This window comes from Aptenodytes patagonicus, chromosome 6 (assembly GCF_965638725.1).
Source record: "Aptenodytes patagonicus chromosome 6, bAptPat1.pri.cur, whole genome shotgun sequence".
Lineage (NCBI taxonomy): Eukaryota > Metazoa > Chordata > Aves > Sphenisciformes > Spheniscidae > Aptenodytes > Aptenodytes patagonicus.
This window is the reverse complement of record NC_134954.1, coordinates 34,164,091-34,185,221: the sequence shown is the minus strand read 5'-3', so window position 1 is coordinate 34,185,221 and position 21,131 is coordinate 34,164,091. Positions and strand designations below refer to the sequence as shown.

Sequence of the window (21,131 nt, the reverse complement as noted above, 5' to 3'; positions counted from 1 at the left end):
TCTCCACCTGGCAAAGAGGGGTTACAAAGTAGAACAGGACCTAAAAGGGTTTTTCACTACCACAGATGTTAGCACCTTTCAGTGACGAACCTGCTGTTTGAGCTCTTCTCTGAATAAAAGCCTCATTGCCCAGAGTCGATTTCTTGCTCCTTTAGGATGATTTCCCACAATATTCTGCACCAATCTGCATTTACCATGAAAAGCCACTGACAGCCAGTCCGTGCTCACATCAGAGCTCCACCTACTCCTACCAAAACTACCAAGTAAACAGCATTATCACTTCTGGAAATTAAGCTGGCATTAGGTGACACCTTCCATATCACACAGTCCTCTAGCCACTGGACCACACGTTTAGCAACTGCTTGGAGTGCAATAGTTGCTACCGTAGAAATAAATTATTTTCCTCACTTCACATTTGAAATAGCGCCCGCAGCTACGCTCTAGCATTGGCACCAATACAGCCCTTACCCTACAATTAGTTCCAAGCAACCACTTCAGAAAGGCAAAAAAGCAACACACACTTTAGAAACATCAATTGGTCCTCATCCCAAACATGGAGACACCTAAACCAGACCTTCAACCATCATAAGGGCTTTAGGGGGAGACACCTTTTCTATTAAACCCTCTTCTCAATTAGCACAATTGAATGAAACTCATGGCACTATTGGGGGTTGTATTCAAATTCAAAGATTTGAAGGATGCTTCAAGCATGTTAAGGATGAAGTTGAAAACGTCATCTTAAACTTAACTTTTAAGCTTTCATTAATAAACAACGTTAAGATTAATATTTTTAAAACAATCAAAAAGAGAAACTTTTGCTAATGGTTAAAATACATTGTAGTTAAAATCTCTTTGTAAATGTAATGGCTCACATTTCCAGGCTTGCTTTTTTGAGAAATCCATACACATAGAGCCCTGGCATCATTGTGTGCTAACTCTTGCTTTCATGTCAGGTTAACATAGTCTCCTCTTTTCAATTAGCACTTACAATAAGATGTGGACAGATGCCCAGAAAGACCTCGACATCCAGCTCCGGAGAGAAAGAGAAGAGTTCCTCCAGCCAGAGAAGGACCGCGTGAAAGTATTCAAGATGTTAGCCGCTTCCTACATCAAATACATGCAAATCTTCCGTAACTTGGAGACGGCCCATGACCAACTCGTTCACTGGCAGAAACGGACAGTGATTCGGCAAGTGCTAGATGGTGTTATCGGCCGAATCCTGGAGATAAAAAAAGAGATGGTGGAGCTGGAGAACTCGGAGTTTCATTACATTGATAATATCCTGGAAGATCTAAAGCTTCTCCCGGTAGGTCTACCCCTATTATGAGCAAATTCATAGGAACTTTGCCTATCCTGTATTTTAAGGACAGTGACATTTACTTGCAGTCTGTGAAGTTCCACCAAGTGATTTAGCTTCCTGCATGTTCACTAGTGTACTAGGTGATCAGTAATTACAGCATTTTTATTAAAGATCAGAGTATATTTGATCTATGATGAGCATTATATATTGGAGCAAGATTTAAAAGCTGATCTGCTTGATCAATATGTTGCATTTTTGCTTCTCCATAGCAGCACAGGCTCTGTGGATCTTCCACTTGCACATGTCCTAACATGAAGTCATATTAGCTTAGACAGCTTCACTGTTCATGGCAGCAGCTTGACTCTGATTTTAATGTGGGATTAGATAGAAGATGGTCAACTGATAACCAAGGTACAGTCCACTTCAGTCTGCCCTTTGCATCACTGTGAATCAGCCTGGCCTCAGGCCTCTTCCAGAGATTACAGGCAATGCTAAAAGTTGTATGGTCTGGTCTACTAGTTTGTAGTATAACGAACTACTAAAATGACAAATCTGAGACAAGTCTCTTATTGTAAAGGAGGCAGGAGCTGGGAGCGTTTTCAACATCCAGGGTTCAGGATTGCCTAATGTAAAAGCAGCCCCCTGACAGACAGACCACTAAACCAGATGAATACAACAATAAGGCAAAGTCTTAAAGCTGTGCTCTGAAAGCAGTATGAAAAATTAGCTGCAAAAAGCTGGTTACTTCTCTCGCAGGCAGCTCCACCTATTGTCAAATTCAGGTACCGCTGCTAACAGCTTTTCGCAAGAAAAAGTTGGAGTTTAAATTATTGCTTTTTTCAGGACCCTAGTTATAACGTGAGATAAATTGCCTAATATCAGTATAGCATTATTTTGATTTGCAAAAATGTTTCTGTTTGCAATTGCATGCGTATTTCACTCCGCAAATTTAGGATGGTAATTGCCATGAATTTTCACCAGCTCTTTACCTTCTATGTTAGTCATAGCAGAGAACTATTTTAAACTATGAGAAGGCATACTGGAGAGCATAAACACAGTTCTGGGGCAACTGATCCCTCAAATCATATTTTGAAATCATTAAGCACTACTGTTTTCATGACTTGTAAATCCACCTGCAGAAAAAAGTTGGCAAGTCTGAAAAGTCATGCTTGACCTCTATTAAAAAACAAGCATAAATTCAAATTCCTGCACCACACCTTAATTTTAAGAAGGCGTGACATACCTACCTAACTAAAAAAAGCACTGAAGAGATTTCAGGCTTTTTCAGAGAAAACGTTATTTGCCATAGTAGATAGGAATACAGACTTACGGGTTTTTTTTATAAACTAATCACATATTCTTGGTTCCAACACAAAATTACTGGCCAGTACTTGACAAATAACTGCTGTTTCTTAAAGAATCCGCCCAGAAAGGATATCTCTAGTCTTTCCTTTCACTATATTATCATGGGCTAAAATCCAGCATGATTGTAGTCAGAGAACGCAACAGAGTAGTCTTATTTTATATCTTATGCAATGATATTGCATGCTTTTTACTGTGTCACTGTAAGGCCAAGTTTCATCTTTCTTTAATTCTGTGCCTCATGTTTTTGTACGGTTGCCTTCCAACACTCAGTCACTCCATTTCCTGGGGTAATTGTAAAGGTATTTGGATACACAAATCCCATGCGGAGCTGGGAGTGGCTAAAAGGCTGTAACTGTGACTTGAGGATAAACATCACAAATTTAACTTTTCAATGCTGGGCCCAAACAGAGATTATGAAGAGAAGTAGTCTCCCTACTCCCCACCCCTTCCAGCCTCAGTATTATGGCTTTGATCTCATCTTTACAGTCAGTAAAAGTCACAGTCCAGAATCTCTTGTAATTAAAGCCCAGGTTAGACATCAGATACTCATCACTCCTACACTGACTGACCCGCACTGCTACCTGACAGTGTAAAAGCCCTCTCATCTTATGTGAGGGTGTCCAGACAAACCACTTGATTTCTTATACCTAAAGACAGCCAGATTTGCGATCCATCCTGGAGTGATTTGCACTCTTAAAGCACAATGTATAATCATTTCCATCACCAGTCAAGGATGTTAGAAGATGCAAACAGGGAGCTTAGCAAGACAAATATTTAGAAACTTTAGCAGACAAGACCTCTGCATTGATAAAATCAATAGGGATAAACACAGTCCTACTTGGAAGCTTCCTTATGCTGCCATAATAGGGATGTCCCGGTCTGCGCAGTATGCAACTGAGGGAATTAGTAATAAAATCTTTTAAGTTTGCAGTTCACAGGGGCTGTTTTCATTGGCCACAGCCTTCCCTGCAAATTCTTGCTCTAGGAGTTGGAAGGCCTTAGAGCTCACAAGCAGCACATTTACCATGCGCCTGTGTCAAGGCAGGAGCGGTGCTTGTTCTTCACAGCCAGCGCTTGTCAACTCTGGTATGGACAGATAGAGGAGAAACTGAGGCTGCAAAGGATCAAGTCAAAGGTGTCCCTGAGCACGTCAAAGCCCACCGAGTTTCCATATTAGACAGAACAGAGAACACCGATAGTGCAGCATCAAGTCTTTTACCTGTCTTAGGCTCACTGGGCAAAAGGACCAAGTGCCCACATATTCCTGGAGACAAATTATTATGTGACTTGACTATGCAACTCCTCATGAGCAGCACGACAGGGTAACTGTACTGCCTGTCTCCCCCTATCCCTCCAGGTGAATCATTTGCTTGAGGAAATATTCTAGATATTCCTGAAACATCTAGAAGACACATTCCCTACTCCCCTAAAGAAATATACTTGCTAGTAATTATCCTTGAAGAATCGTCTCCAGTCTTCAACACGATACAAAGAACAGATTATGCCACTCCGCAGCACCTTAACTTTTGGTGTGGTTTTTTGTCTGCCTGGCTGTCTTCTTTTCATTTCTCAACAAGAGTGAAATTCTACAGGAGAAGAATCAGTAGACATGCGAATCGGTTACATCTTTTTAATGGTAGAAACATAGAAACAAGTAAAGACAGCCACTTGTAATCACACCTGATTTTGAGAAGTGACTGAGACATCACAGTCACAGACAGTGACAGTTTGTCTACAGGTGGAAATACCTGTAGATGAACAGAATTGTGCTTTGGTAGCTTGTAATGGTTAAAAAAAAAATGCAAGAGAACAGACCTATTTTTCATGTTGATAAAAAAAAGAAGCGGGATGATCATACAACCAGAGGTATTCAATTCAGTGGAAATCATGTTTAAATTTCTGGCAACCCTGCCAAATATTTTAACAATTTGATAATATAATTGAGCCATTATAAAAAGAAAGATTTCTGGGCTGCCAGGGTTCAGAAACTGGGTTGATTTATTTGTTTTTGTTGAATTAGGCCCTTAAGTAATTGCAAAGTAACAGCTCAGCAGCTGTTACAGAGGTCAAATTCCCCAACACTCCAAAATATTCAACAATCTCAGTCCAATTTAATTGCTTTGTAAAGGTGTTCAATTAATAAGTAATGTGATTTTAATGCAGTTCTAAAAAGCATCTCATGACTATTTCTTTCTCTAGGAAGACATAGAAGTACCTGTCCCAAGGTATTTCATTAAAGAAAAGCTGGAAGTCCTGCAGCAGAGGGAGAAAATCCTTGATCAGGTTTTGTTTAATGCTGGATTGCAAACACAGGTAAGTGTACCACATACCTACATAATAACATGCTTAACTTTTTTAATTTATAGCCACACATGTCTGAACACATGAGCCACTGAAGTGAAAAGTACTTTTATAGCAGTTAGGAAGTAAAAGTCTGTTTACAGATAAGGCAACAAATAGAAAGTAACATTAAATTTTCCTAACAATATCCAGTCACATCTTGAGTCTGGTTAAGACTGAAATGAATCGACTCTGCTTTATGTGTGTGAGAGTGTCAGAGAAAGGGCAGCACTTTGGCCAAGTTTAGTAGGTGCTTTATTTGTCTAGCTAACTCTCATTGCATAATTAGTCCTACTGAAATCAAGTTGGGCTTAAGTTTTACTGAACCAGGATTCCTAACTGGAACAGGCAAAACTCAGAGTTCAGGTCAGCACAACTGTTAGTATTCAGTTGTTTATAACCTCTGAACAATGACTGCAGTCTCTTCTGTACAGCTATAGAGCTGCAGCTGCTAGGAGGAGTAGAAAATTAAGTTTTGGCAGAGCAAAAGTCATTATAGAGAAGTACATGAGCGCTCCAGTGAAGACTGTTCGAATTTGACATACTTTTGACCTTTTTGAAATGGTGCGTTGCCTACAAGCAGTCATTGCTAACCTCCTGAAATAAACAACTGTGCCTGCATGTCTGGATAACTTAGATTCATAGATGTTATAGCCATAAGAGACAGTCCTGATCAGACCACTTAGTCAAACTGCTGCACTGCCCTGACCATTGAATTCTCCACCAGTAATTGTGCTGGTGGGGGTAGTCTGCGTATTGATCCCAGAAAGCAACAGAGGGAAGATTCCCAGGGAAAGAAACAGCACCAGTCAGACAGAGGCAGTCTGCAGAGACAGAGCGCAGGGTCTCTGCTAGATTACTTTAATGGGCAGCTGCAGTCCTCTTGGCCTCCTCAGTAAATCTCTGGGTAAATTCTCTGCTCTTCTAGTGGTCTGATGTTGGTCTGTGGAGATCCTCTGTTTTGGCACATTACATCTTGAAGCTTTTTTTGTTTCCCACGGTTTTGTTCTCACCCCTTTTTAGCATGGCATCCATTACAGATGAGAATATCTGGTGTGCAGCCAGCTCACCTGGGAGCACCAGGCTCTTGCACTTTGAACACTGGCAGGGTCCAGGTCTCCCTTGCTCACCCTCCCAGGATGCCACAAAAGGCACAGGATTCAATAAACATGAATTAAATAATCTCACACAGTATGAGTCCAGTGCCCTGTGCTGCACCTCCCATTCAATCACCGCTGGGATTGCTAGAGGGTTGAAACACTTCTGCATGCATCGTAGCAAGCCATGTACACTCAGGAAATCCTAACTGCTATGTAACAGACCACTGTATTCTTCGGTGTCCATAGCAGTGCTGTTACAAGCAGTCTAACATACATCAAAAACATTGGAATTCATCAGAGGAGTCTGCTCTGCAGATCATTTGTCCTTCTGTGTAATTCTGTTATAGAAAGCCCTGCTGAAAATGTAATATATAGTGAGCTCCACACAATATATATAGAAACATCAAATGTGAACCGTCTCCAATAGGGGGATTAACGTCAAGAAGGGACAATAATTCGGCTTTTCCATGGGGAGCATGAGGGGTTAACAAGAGTTCTCAGGAGTGGGAAGGGGGAGTCCCTTTCTCCAGCTGCAGTGTTCTGATATGTTTTTCCCCAAGCCTCTTCTGTTTGGGCTCAGTTGACCAGCCTGGGCTGGCTCAGAACAGCCTGTCCTTCCATTCAGCAAAAGAGATGGGGTCCCAGCAGCACATCCAGAAACCCATCCCTTCAGAAAAGTAAAAGGAAGGCATTCCCTAGCCTAAGAAATTCTCCTTTTAATAGGACAAAGCCCTGTGGTTCTTTATGTCTTTTTTTCTCAAATGGATGAGGAAAGCACGATGCATAAGCCATATAGAGCCATTCCTACTTCCCACTATAGCATCAGGCTTTCCTTGTCACACATCAAGTCAGGTTCACTTTCTCCTAAAGGTCCTCAGAAAAACACATCTCTCAAGATAGCAAACTCCCAAGATATTGCAAGATAGCACTAAGACAGGAGTCTCTGCTGTTTGTGACAGAGATTTTTTTGTCTTAGAAAGTTTCCACAAGAAGTTCATTGGTTGTTTCGTTTGCTAACTGAGGTAAGCAATTAACAAAACATGTAACTAATACTTTGCTTTGTCCATTCCTTTTTGGCTTTGCTGTTGAAGAAATGTGTCAAGGCCATGGCATTTGAAGAAGCCATTAAAATGATCCAGGTTGCAGAACGGGCTCGCCAAGGCCGTCATCGAGCAGCATTCATGAAGCAAATTTACCTGGAAGAGAAGAGAGAAAGACAAACTAAACTTCAGGTCCAGATGGGTCCAAATCCAGATGATGCTGCCACTTGCATTCAAAAGGTGAAATCTCTGATTTAACAACAGTTCCAGCAGAACCAAATGACAATGTTTTGTTTAGAAGAACAGCAGTAGACAGAAATACAGCCTATAGGAGGGGAAGCATTCTGAAATGATAGCTTTCAGGGTGTCTAGCAAGGTAAAATACTTCATTTAAACCACCTAACAAAATGAAACTGGACCCTAGATGTGAGATCAATGGAAACAGTCCTGCACTGGCAATGCAGGATGACTTTATAACCTACACGTTGTTTTTCCATTCTGATTTTTATGACCTCAGTTGCTCTTTCTGGCATCCCTTTGGAATCCAGTGCATCTCGGGGAATTCGTGCCTTTTCCTGTGATCTCCAGGGAAAGAGCTCATTCCATACCTTGAAAAGATGAGAAAGGGAAGTCACTGCTAAATTCCAGAAAAAGTACTTGCACATGAACAATTTGGACAATTCAGCCTGATGAGAACAGCAGCTCAGTCTAAATCTTAAGTCTGAACACTTTTTGAAACCTGATAGTGTTTTGTTTAGAAGCTAGATACACCAGTGTGAGGAGATAACAAACCTCAGAATTTGTTTTTAAAAAAAAAGTAGCAGATGGCAACCTGTTAAAGAGTAATAGTTTCAGTTGTATATTGTGCCTTTCCTTCCTTTATTTGTTTTTGCCTGTGTCTGCCACAGTAACGGAAGCTGTAACAAGGCCCATTTATCTCATTAGAGTTTTGTTTACAATTCAGGTTTGGCGTGGATATATCCAGCGCAAGAAAACAGACAAAATGAGAGAAGAGGAAATGATATTTCTGGGGATGGTAAGTAGTGCTGCCTAGAGAATATAAAATGCCACACTGTTTGTTCTTCGGACTTTTGTAATTTAGCAGAAGATGAGAAATTAATTTCTAAGATTCTTCCTATTTTAAAAGGAGTCTCTAAGGAATACAGAACTAAACTGGAATGATAGATGGCACAGAAGTAGCACAATTTATCTTACGCTGCATGCTTTTGTGCTATATGTACAAATTCCAACATATATGGCAGATGTAGAAACAGGCGGTGTAGAATTTGCCCCAGGTTCTAGGGAGTTTGACCCAGGCATGGCAGAGCAAAGAAATTTTATTAATCAATTTTTAATTCATAATTCCAAGACACTTGAGCTGCCTTATTCCTGACGTAGAATTAAAGCAGCAAAGTCATCTTCTCCCACCCCTTTGCAAGCCAGTGTCTATGTATGTTGAGTAGAGAAAAGGGACATTAAAACTGCCATATTAATATATCAATATTTCCGTAAGTCCATAAGGAAATAAGCAAAATATTCCTCACGGCATACTGCAAAAGTACAGGGAAATGAACAGCTGTCCACGGTCAGTTAGATTTTGTGGGATGAAAGAAAAAAAATGAAAGTACCCCTTCCAGAAGAAGGGACCTCTTCCTCTCACAATCAGAGAAGGTACATCTCTTCCTCTCACCAGCATCTTCCTTCCTAGCAAGTACCTGAGAAGGAGGATAAACTCTTCGCAGTTGATATTTTCTTTGGCCACCACCAATCCTTTGGGTGCCTTCATTAGGCACTAACGAGTGTCAAGCCTCGTAACTCTCTTCAACTCCAGCTACAGTAGCACAGCCCTTATACCAAGTTCTAGTGAAGCTGTTTCACAGCACCACGTTACAAAAACACTAATTACTGCTCTGTTTGGTAGGTTTATTTATACCTCCATGTTCTACAGTTCTTAAATGATTAATTTATAAACTAATAATTTAATTTTGAATTAAAACATGCTTTCTGCTTCTCCCAGACAACTTGGATGATTTTCTTACCCAGCAAGGAAATTGTCCTTAGCTATGTTATAGGTTTATGAAAACTAATTGTGCCTGTAGCATACACCTAACAAATGTGTATAATCAGTTAAGAATGACCTCAAAATCTTATCTTTAGGAAGTAACATGTACATTTACCGAAGTTTTGCCGTATCAAATACAGATAACACCTTATGGATTATTGTCTTTAATATCTGCTGGTCATTAACAGTACATGTAGCCAGCATAGCTAAACAGAGCTTTGGGTGCCGATTCTGCCTCTGTTTAAGACAAAGAAAAGTCCCAGGGATTTTAGCTAGGGCAGACCTAAAATGGTGAATATTTGGGATGTACTGAAAATGAATTAGGAGTTATATCTTTTGCAAAACAAGGGATCATTTCCTATCAAATCCCATGACAGTTTCTATTGAGTCTTAAAACTAGAGTCTTAGGAAGGAAATCTAAGTCTGGTATCAGTTATTGGAGGATTCACAGCCAAGCACTCTTTCCATGGTGGCCGATGGTAGGAGTAACTGATAACTAGGATGTAAATAGCCTAGTTTATGGGGAGGAAATCTATATGATCACAGGGATGAAGGGAATTAAAACCAAACACATGCGTGTATTTGTTTCCTGACCTCCATTTAAGAGCAAGAGAGTTGATGTTTGCAACTCTGCGCTCAGGCTCATTACTCTTTATCAAGTATATAATCAAAGGGTGTAGGGAAAAGAATTGATACCTCTAAATAAAAAAACCCTGTTCACCTTTCCAGTGTTTTTATATTCCCCATTTGTGTTTCCCTTTCACTTTTCATACTGCATTCCCTTCCACGGTCTCCAAAGGAAGTGAGTGGCAAGCAGGCATTGGTTCACACTGATAGATAGGCAGTGAGCTCCAAAGGTCAAGTCCCTTTGATGTATGATCATGTCAGCCCTCTAAAAAATGACCACAGATCTTCATGTGTAAATATGTTGAATTTGCTTTTCTAATGCTGCACGACTTAGATAAATTAGAAGACCTAGCCATCCATTACTCCAAGTTCATCCCAAAGGAGACTTGACTTTTACTGCAATAAATATAACTTCTCTTATAATTGGAGCTGTTTTTAAAATTCTATGTTATTTTCATATAAAGACTGCTTTGCAAAAAGAGCTGGTCCATTTGAAGTTCTGAATAATGATTTTTTTTTTTTTTTGAAAAATTCAGTTGTGTTGGCCGAAAAAGTATGGAAATACATGCAAAGACCAGGAATCGTCCAGTCTTTTACTTAATTCAGTATTGTTTTCTTTACTGTCTACTTACTTCAGAAAAATTTATGTATCTCTTCTGGAATTTGATTCTGTTTCATCTTTTGTTTGATGACAGAGTAGAAGCCTATGTTCCAGAGATTGTTCTTGGCTCAAAACTAAAGGCTCATTATTATTATTATTTATTAAAGCTTAATTGCAGAAACAGCATGATTCCCTCAGCACATGTTTTTCTAAATCTCCGATAAATCACAACTTGCAATACCGGTTTAATTTGTAAAGAGAAGCAAGTCTCACTAAGAGCACATATATCTTGATAACTGTATCCTGACCTGTTTCCTGATCTTCCTCACATTGCTGCCACAGTGCTGTTCACTGCCAGCTCCAGCATGACCACCATAACCAATGTTCCAGGCATAGGTCTGTGTTTAAGCCACACCAACCACGCTGATGTTGCAAAAAAATACATTAAAACATCTTGAAAAAATGCATGTGCTGTCCAAACAAACCTGTATTTCCTTGCACTGACTATTTTACCATTGCAGCCCAATTATAATGTACCATTTTGCCAGTTTTTAAACTAGTACGTAATTCCACTTGTCTGTTTCTGGCATAAGTTCCCCGTCATTAAAGACCACAGTTAGAGGTTGCTGTGATTGTTTCATTTTGCTGCAGTGCAAACTAGCTATCAGCCTAGTGTAAATGAATGTGTGAACTGGTTTTTGGCAACTGCTTTGTCTCAGGGTGGTGCAAAACAGTCCAAGCCTAATAATGGATCTACACTCAGCACTCTTGCTAACAGACTCTCCTAACAGGGTGGACCCTGCAGGAAGTTATACTTACAATCTCAGAACACAGGCAACTAGAAAGAGGAAAAGCTGTTTTTAACATAAAATGTTAGGATAAACAGTTTACAATCAGATTGATTTATGGAAGAGTAGGAGGAGCCTAGGAACAAGAAATACAAAAAGACAAGACAAAATCCATCCCAATTTAGGGGCTCAGCCTACTGTTGCAACTTCGAGGCAGGAGTACTCCCAAAGGCCTGGACATCCCCTTGCTCATGTTTTCACTTAACGAGCACAAGTAATCAATCCCATTGGAGCCAAGTGCACTACATGCTTAAACAATTTATAGGACTGAGCCCTGCCTGCTTTGGACATGCATACATGTAAACACCTTCTTATCTCACAGATACATCTATTGGTTTACAGTTACACAGCTCTCACTGCTCTATTCCGTAATTTCAGCCCTCACCAAAGAGTTAGTGGCACAACACATGCCGATCTATGATTTTCTCACATAGTATTTCCACCGTTCTTCCTTCTTCTATATCCTTTTCACATGAAAGGATCTATGTGGTCTTAAATAAACACACTGTTCTCTCCTTCTTACCTCTTTTAAACATACTCTAATTTAGGCACGTTGTCTTGGATAATGCTTTTATTTATATCTGAGAAAACAGTCTGCCAAACATTCCGTGTTCTTTGAATTCCTGATAAATATAATTCATTTCATCCAGTCAGAAAAAAAAATAGCATTTCCCAGAATAGCCTTCTGTGTAAACATTAGACTATGACTAAATAAATATTATATTGGATTTAACAAATTGCAAACTCCATAAGTAAGTGAAGTTTAAAATATTTCTTCAGCTCTTCAAAGTGGGCAGTTACAGTAGTGGTATACACCAGGCCTGTTTTTAGCAAGCATAAGATTAAAGTTACTTTTGTTTCACTTGCAACCTAGATGACATTAGATGTCAGCACAAAGTTATATGTTATTTCACCAGGCATACATATACATCTAAACAGTGATAACTAATCTGTCCTGTTTTCAATAAAAATTTTAAACCTGCTTATTTTTGAAATAGAAAGACGCTGGGAAGCAAGAAGCCCACTAAATAATTTGGCTTTCATTGGCTAGAGTCACACTAACAATTAAATCACTGCCTTTCAGAGTCCAAAACATACTTGCCATTTTTCGTAGAATTTTGACAGCATGCCCAGGTGTAATATCGGAAATAAACATAACCAAAATTATATAAACTTATATGGTCATGAATATAAATGTTTTCTTCACTTGAAATTTTATTTCATCTTATTGAAGTGTTGCATGTCAATATTTTTTTTATATATAACACATAAATCTGTAAAACGGCCATTTTCAATATTTTTCTAAGAAGGCCTCTTACTACAAATGCTTTGTTTGAATGCATATGACAATTACTTTAATTGGCAAAGCCATTGAAGTGAATCATATAGTAGGGAAGCTTTAATGAATGCAATATATTTTGCTTAGTTGTTCCTTTTTTGTGCCTAATTTAGGAATTCAGCCATATAATTGATGTGGCTATCACCATTTGTGTACCATGGAACCTATGAATACAATCTTCATAAGACAAGAGACGTCATTAAAATACATTCTTCCTGCAGCCAGACAAAGTACATTGAGGAAATGAGAAAGCAAGAACGTGGCTAACTCCGATATCAAACTTTTAAAAGAGAACTTGGATCACCATTTAAAATTCAGTAGAAAAGTCATGAGTAAAGAACAGGACCTCAGTTGCTTAGGTGGTAAATTCCTTTAGTCTGCTAGTAAGGAGTTACTTGACCATGTAGTCCAGATGTAAGAAAATCTCACTTTCACTACTGGTGAAGATAAATTACCATTAAAAATACTTACTTTCCTTAGGAAATAAAGCCCTTCAGAGAAGCAAGCTATCCTACTTCTGAAAATGAGCAAACTACTACATCTATCAAAAGATTACAATTATGGACAATACTGTCTGTAGCTGAACATTTACTGAAGAAGTCCCATAAAACCATTCAGTGTGTGTTTCGGCTGTGCTGTTTCAGGTCAAAGAAAAGAAGTTGTCCTAAATTAACTACCCAGTAATAAAAACTGCAGTAAATCTACCTTTCAGGCATACTATGAACGTTAGCCTTAAAACGTGAAGTAAAATGAAATGTATTTATTTCATTGAAATGAAGACTATCTTTCCTTGTAAGTGTAGTCGTAATGGAACAATTGAAGAGCAGTTAGTTCCACAGCATGGGGCCTCCTATATGTAGAACTGTAGCCTTAAGCATGTTCAGCCAGCCTGCACACCTCTAAGTGTTTTATAATGAACAATAAAGCAGTCTGTGTTGGAAAGAGCTGTTGAGCTGACTAAGCAGAAAGGCAGGCTTTTCAAGCTAGGAAAAAGTGATCTACGCAATTGAGTTCTGAAGTCGTAAAGGGAAAACGTACAGAGACTTTCATCACATTGGCTTACCTGGGAGTGCAGGGAACTTCTTCCTTCCTTCTGCTGGTGGGTCTTCCACTTTCATAAAACCTAAATTCACATTGGGGAGGATAGGCAGAGAAGGAGCTAAGAACAGAAGAATCAAACTGAGGTCTCATCAGCATACTTGTGACTGATGAGTTGGAATAAAATTCTCTTTTAGACAAATGTCCATTTTGCCTTATTAATTTAAACAAGGATTTTAAAGACAAAGCCCATCAAACATTAGATAAGCATTTTAAGTTAATGGACCATGTAGTCCTATTTTCCCACAAAATCAGGAATCTTCATATTATGTCCTATTTTTACAGCAACATCAATTATTAATATGTATACTTTTGCTGACAGAGGACCACACTAAAAATGTGAGTTTCGTTATCCAGTTCTGGGTCATTAACTGTGAAAAGCTTGTAAATATAATGGTTTATTCACATGGGAAGCCTTCATTAAGATGCATTATTCTACAACTGATGTGGCAGCATTGCATTATCAAGTTCACTGTCTCCATCTAATATTTGTAATTTGTTTCTAAATGAGTTGCTGTTTGTAGGGCAAGTTAACAAATTTGAATTTCACATGGCCAAAGAAATTTCTTAAAGATGGGAAAATGCTTCTTCCCCCAAGGAAAAGCTATTTATTAGTGTCTTACTGTAGAATGCCTCCCTTTGATTCAAAAGCAGAAACATTAGAGATGCCGAGAGAAGTGATGTTAGAAATAAATTGGCTTTTGTCTTCCTTAAAGTGCACATTAAGTATAGAGGGCTTTAAAAGCAGCACTCATCATATCATCTCAGTATAACTGTTTAGAGCTCCAGAACAAGAATGTGGGCACATGGAGAGTTGATCTATGATACTAGAAGGCACAGGTCAAAGACCAGCCAGCAGGAAGGCATTCCTGCTGGAGCTGTTTGAAACCATCCTCTCACACTAACCATCTGTCTTGGCACTCTTTCTGCCATTTCAGTACCTATTTTCTTTTGCATCCTCAGATAGCCAAACCTTTTTCAGGCATACTTTCTTCTGAAGTCACTCCTTGACAAGGGAACACAAACTCCACCAGGGCTGTCATATAGACGCTGTCTCTGAAGAGCCAAGACTGCCTCCACAGTCAACTTTTACCTAGTTCACCCCTCCTCACTTTCTACCTATGCTCTGCCAACCAATTCCTTTTCTTGATCGTTCACACCCCTTAGTACACTTAGATCAGTTCTTATAGGCCAAGGAAGCAGTTTTTAAGATAGTCTCCATTTCACTTGTTAGCCCACGTACACATAAGCTTTTTTGATATTTCCTCATTGTTTCCTCATGTCTTCCTCAAGTCCAATTCATTTTTTGTTGATGTAACTGCATTGATGTCAAAGTAATAGAATGCAAAGTCAGGCCAGCTGTACATTCACCTGTAATGTTTTACTTAAAAACGTTTTACTTAAAAGTCAAATAACCTTGGCATGATTTCCTCACTGCTGTTCAGTGCTTGCCTCCTCCCCCAGAACAGAAGCCAGCCTTCAGTTCCTGACATGCATCAGCCTCCTGGTCTTCACTCAAACAGGGCGCGCTGCGTATGTTCCACATTAGATGGCCACAAATCCTTCAGGACTCATTTATCACAGCCAGCTCTGCTCTTCATTTCATACTCTCCCTTGCACATCTGAGCCGGAGCGTGTTATTGCCAAAGCTTTTGCACTACAGGAGGAACCCTGGTTTGGCAACTGTCTGTCCACCACTAGGCTAACTTCAAAGGATGTCATTTGTTATTAACGTATCTCCCTGCTACTCATCGCAACAGCTTGCCTGGCAGCGCCAACTCCCGCTCAGATCGAGCGTCTTTTTGTACCTGCCATGTCATCCTATCTTCTTGGGTCCTCTCCAACGCCTACCCTCCACCCCAGCTTATCTGGCCATCTAGGTCTGAGCCAGCTCTGCTTTCCCAGCAATGGAAGCAATTAAGCAACAGCACATTTCACATCAGCAATAGCCTTTTCCTTCATGTAAATAAACCCTTTTCCACATACCTTAATTTAGAAAATATTAATAACAAAAAATCGATAGGATTGGAAAAAAGACAGTTAAATGAGCATATAGTCTTACCAGCTTTCCCTTTCTCTTTCATTCCTTTCTTTAGTGGGTTATTGAAGGTGGGTAGCTGGACTTTTGTTGGTAGAAGTGGTTCCTGTTTCTTCTCTTGTAGTAAAACAGTCTTTGGAAAAGAAAATGAAAAAAACATGAAGGACAAATACAACAGAGCTTCTTTTCATAAGCCGTTCTACAAGGTTATGCCTGTACTTCAGCCTTAGGGCTTTGAGTACAGCTCAAACTAGTATCAGCAGTTAGATTGATAACTGTATGGTGGCTCAGACAGGTAGCTGCACAAATATTTACTCAGGGCTTGGCTGCGTTTTGCAGACCAGACCATGTTCTGCAGCCCTGTTGCTATCAGCATCTGAGCCAGCTAGGTTAGAGCTACCTGGACTGTGTCCACATCAGCTTCATGACTCTGGACTCAAGTGTAGGTATGGTCTGTATTAAATCACTTAGAGATAAGAATCTCCTACTTCTGGTCTTGCTCACGTGGGCACGTTCTTGCCAGTTCAAACAGTTCTTACCTTGTCTGGCTTTGGTACATGATGAAAGATATACTGATAGTAAATTTGCAGTGACAAGTAGCTGGTCACCAAAGGCTCCCTCAGAACTCAGTGGAGAGCAGTTCAGAGGAGGAGCTGAACAGAGGAAAGGTTCGGAGATGGTGAAGAGGAGCTCTCCTATCTGTGCTGCTGCACAGGCCATCCTGCTCTCCACGTTGTTCTGGTCCCATGCTCACGCACCGCTTCCCTTGCTATGGCTCTGGCCCTCAGCTGCCTCCTTAGCTGGCTGATTCACCTTGTTATACCAGGAGATAATTAACCTGATGAGGTGGGAGGGGGAGAAAAAGATAAAAGGGGTTATTTTCCACTTCTTAGAGAGCTGAACTGGTTCACCACACAGGGTGAGGTGAGTGCCAGAGCCTGTACAGAAGGGAGCAGTGGAGGGGGAACTGCCCCATCCCAGCACCAATAAGCTGTTCATCTGGTGAGTTCTCTCACAACATTTCACCCTTAAACATTCAGCTGCATCCTGTAGAGGAGCCTGTCTTCTTGCATCAGCTGCAGATCAGCCTCACTGAAGCTGGAGATATCCTTGTGCCCATCACACCGGAGTTGCCTAGGCTTGAATATGGATTCTGTTGCTTCCCAAAGGAGATGGGAGGGGAGGCCTTCTGCCCACCCAGTAGGACATCTTCAGCATTCACAACTACTTTTGCTCATGGAAATACTTGTTCAGTCCCTTTCTTGTGCTCCCCAAATTTATTTCCCTTATCCCTTTTCACATATCTTCAGCAGGAAACACTGGAAAATATATTTCTAAATTAAACAGCCCCTCCCCAGCTTCCCCTGGTGAGCATCTAGTTAGGAAATCTAGTAGGTCCTCTGTGTGTAACGCAGTGTTTGTTCAGACTCTGCTATGACATACACAAAGACATGGAAGAGTTGTGTTGGCTCAAAGCTGGCTCATCCTTTCAGTAGCAGCCCTGCTACCAATACCTCTAGGCAGTAGTAACTCTGATGGGAACTTCTCAGAAAAACAGTCCCTTGAGCATTACTGTAGTGAAGCAAAAGTTGAGTGGGAAACTGCCTGAGGGAAATGGATCTTGTTTCTAGATCTCAATCTGGGAAGCAAGCCTCATGGGTCCTCCTCTGGTTTCCAAATGAGCCCTGAGAAAGCATCATCACATCTGGCTATTCTGAGGTTCATTTAATATTAGTAAGGCAGACAACGGTGAAATCCAGGTGAAATACAAATAGTGTTAATATTAGCTGTGCCATACTTAAAAATAGGTCCTGGTGAAGGTGAAGATTGGAAACACTTGACCTATTGAAACTGAAACATGAGTGAAGGTGTCATCTCAGGGTGAAAGGCAACATTTGGGGTCATATATTCAGGAAGAGAGCATGTGCAGCCACCTTTCAAAAGCATGCTGCTCTTGTTTCCTCCTGAGTATTTTCTCACTGGTGGCCTTGACCAATTCTTTTGCATAGTGCAAGTCACACATTGCAGATGCAGGGAAGGCAGTAAATTGCTTTCCTAAACAGGGCCTCTGCGCTTACTTTGGATAGCGTGCAGTCCCGCTGTGTACTTTCTGAAACCAAATTTGCTTGGCACTTGTTAGTGATTTTTGGAACCTGGTCGAAGCATGGAAAAACACCAAATAACAGATCTTAAATATAAGCTGTCCAAACCTTTGATAGAAGCTTTTTTGTCTTTGCGGGAGACCTCTGGAATTAGGACTTGGAGCACACTAGAAAATACATCACCAGAGCAAGGAGAATGTATTACTAAATTAGTCTGAGATGTGCTGATTTAAGGACAATTCTATACATTTTGAAGATGGAAGGCCAGAGCAGAATAGTGTAGGGTTTTTTTCATGCAAACCAACAGTCCTATGCTTTTGTTCACATATGCTGCCACCTATATGTCAGTCACTAACTTTGAAGTGTAAAACACCATATTACAAAAACAGATTATCATATTTTCTCCTCTTTTTCCATTCTTAAGTTTGACGTACACTATCAGACAATTACTACTTCCCCAAGTATGTGGGGAAAATATTTTGTTCTAGAATTGCAAAAAAACAAAGCTAATTTACAAGTTAATTTTTAAAATATACTTTTCTCTACACTTACAAGGTAGTAATAGCTTGTAAAACACTGGGAACATCTTAACTTTATCAACCATTGCAAACTAAAAATGCAAAGTTTCAGACCACCCACAGAGATGGTATTTTTTTATGCTTCTGTATTTGCATACCAGAAAGACTTTCATTTTTCTCTCTCAAAGTACACATGTAAAATCAATCACAAAGCAGAAATTATTGTAAGACTTTAAACTGGCTTAGAAGTCCCTCTTGCCAAGGTTATCAAATCATGGGAAACTTGGGGAGCTATGATTTTTATTACAGTGTTTGGGGGTTTGTTTATTCTTTTGTTGTTGTTGTTCCTCAAGGGAAGTTAATTTCCTACAGGAGTATGACCAGCTGCAACAAAATACCAGGAAACCACTGACCAGGTAGTGCATATGAAAATTTAAGTGAACAAATTAAAAACAATACTGGCTAATTAAAAAGTACCAATGGGAAGTCCAAACATTTGAAAATTCAATTAAAAAAATCTCTGGCACCCTTCTGACATGGATAAAGTTGGCATTTACAGAACAGCAGCTTTCTCACCTGTCTCATTGAGATCCCAGGATCCCACGCTGGAAGGGTTGTTTTTGTACATTGCAATGTTGTTAATTAATGCTGAAACACTAACAATAGACCATTGTGTGCATCCAGGCGCTTTTTATGAGCACAGGGTTTTTTCCTGGCTTCCCGCAAATAAATTAAGGCTTAAGCTCGGATTCACTGTCAACCTGGCATTCCAGTTTATATTAAGTTTCTTTTAATTTGTACCTTTTTTTTTTTTCCCCTCCTCTTGTCATTTTTAGAGCCTACCTCCTCACTTAAAGGCAATGAGTATTTCACAGATGCATACTGGGCAAATGAATGCCCTGCAAGGTGAGGTCCAGGAGAGGCACAAGGAAGTATTCATCAAGGACAAGCTGAGAGAAACGGAGGGGCTTGACATCAAGGAAACTCTCCAGGATCAGATTGGCCAGTGTTTCATCGAGTGCCGGTGAGCAGAGATAAACACTTGCCCCTTAATAAGTCCGTTAGCCCCGAGGAGCCTGATTTTGCAGTTCTTGCAAATTGCAAAATCCATCTTTGGATTTTGGTGATCCCAGTTCCAGCTGCAGAACTAAGTTCCTGAACAGAAGGACTCCTAATTGAGGAAACCAGAATAGTGCATCACTCCTTGAACAGTCCAGCAGGGATCAGAGGTGCACCTTGAAAGACTGACTGCAGAATCAGATCCACAGAGATCAAAATGGGGACACATTCAGATTGCATATTAGCTTGGGCTCCGGCTTTGTAATTATAAGAAGCCTACTTAAACTTTAGGCACACTAACTTTTTTCCGCTGTCTGAATACCTACATAAGGTTTAAGAGAGAGAACGCAGTCTTCCATGAGATAGAAGTATAATTATTTGCTATAGCAAATCACATCACGTCACTGGTACTGCAATCCAGGTGCCTGCTGCTGGTATCATCCAGCAGCCAATATGAATCTGAAGTACTTTCGTACTTGAGGCCTGACCTTCAAGACACTCCTCCAAATGTAACTTTACTTAAGTAGTGCTGCTGATCTCAGTGAAACTTCACGTCTCAGTAGAGTTAAGCACGTACTTACACATTTTTAAACTGAGTGCTGACACCTATAGTTCTCACAGGAAGTTTACTTTAGCTGAAGAAGTTTTGAGACTGGCAATTTTAATATGGCAATACTGTAAAGCCTTGTACTAAGGAATATAGGCTGGTTTTATGATACAGATAATTTTTTCCAGGATTTACCCCATCCAGTGGGTTAGTGAGTAAAAGTAAATTGGGAAGCGGTGCCCAAAAGTTCCAGGATTTAGCAGCAAGGTTCCAGCTGCTCTGCATAAAACAGCTCTGCAAAAACACTTCCAGGGTTTTTGTGTCTTGAGCTGCTTGGTGATGTTACAAAGCTTGTATTTGTCTTGTGGACTAGTGTCGTGTCCATTAATCATTCAGCGTTTTTTCAGTGTACTGGACCTGCCTTCAGGATGCAGTTTCCAGTTGGAAACACAAATGTATTCTGATGAAATCCTACTCTATCTATTCCTTGACTACTTTAATCAGGTTTTGGTAGCTATACGACAGCGTAGTGTTTGTTTAAAAAAAAAAAAAGCAAAACCAGCACTCTCACAGGTCTGCCACAATCTATTTCTCTTCTTTCTTGTACTTTTGCCTTTTATAGACACTCAAGACTCTAGTATATTTTCAGCCCATCTAGCTCTCCTTTAGAAAGAACTGTTGGTTTTACAAACCTCAGTTATTACAAAGCACTTCCCCATTCCCTAAATCAACCCTGTTCCTAGGGCCAGTCTGCACACTTCTTGAGCTGCCATTTCCTGCCGCTCCCCACAACTCCCAGCATATTCTGAGGTACAGAAAGATCTTATTTCCTTTGCTTAATATTATTCATATAATAGTAATTCTCTAACATAGGTCAATCGTGTCCAATTAACTTGACTCTAGAGCTTGAGGAGAACTAACTGAAATACTGCGTGAACCATAACAATGTTTCTATAGGAGATTAGCAGAGAATAGCAGTCTCCCAGAGAATAAGGCTGAGCCATAAACCTCTTTAAAGACATTAATGAGACATTATTAAAAGTAAAATCCATTCCATGGAGACACTTAACAGTCAAGTCAACCAAGAGCCTAACCAATCCAAAGGATCGTTTGGAGGAAGCCGAAGCCATCGCTCGACCAAGGGAGG

At 40.1% G+C, this 21,131-nt stretch overlaps 1 protein-coding gene across 3 annotated transcripts in view; it reads left to right on the top strand.

Moving 5' to 3' along the window:
• Positions 1-21,131, top strand: part of DRC11 (dynein regulatory complex subunit 11) — a 110,384-nt gene that overhangs the window by 9,746 nt on the left and 79,507 nt on the right. For all 3 annotated transcript variants that reach the window (XM_076342045.1, XM_076342044.1, XM_076342043.1), the window contains exons 2-6: positions 982-1,306; positions 4,865-4,978; positions 7,197-7,385; positions 8,110-8,181; positions 19,215-19,402. In XM_076342045.1, coding sequence (XP_076198160.1) covers positions 982-1,306; positions 4,865-4,978; positions 7,197-7,385; positions 8,110-8,181; positions 19,215-19,402 — 888 coding nt within the window. The remainder of the gene's footprint in view (positions 1-981; positions 1,307-4,864; positions 4,979-7,196; positions 7,386-8,109; positions 8,182-19,214; positions 19,403-21,131) is intronic.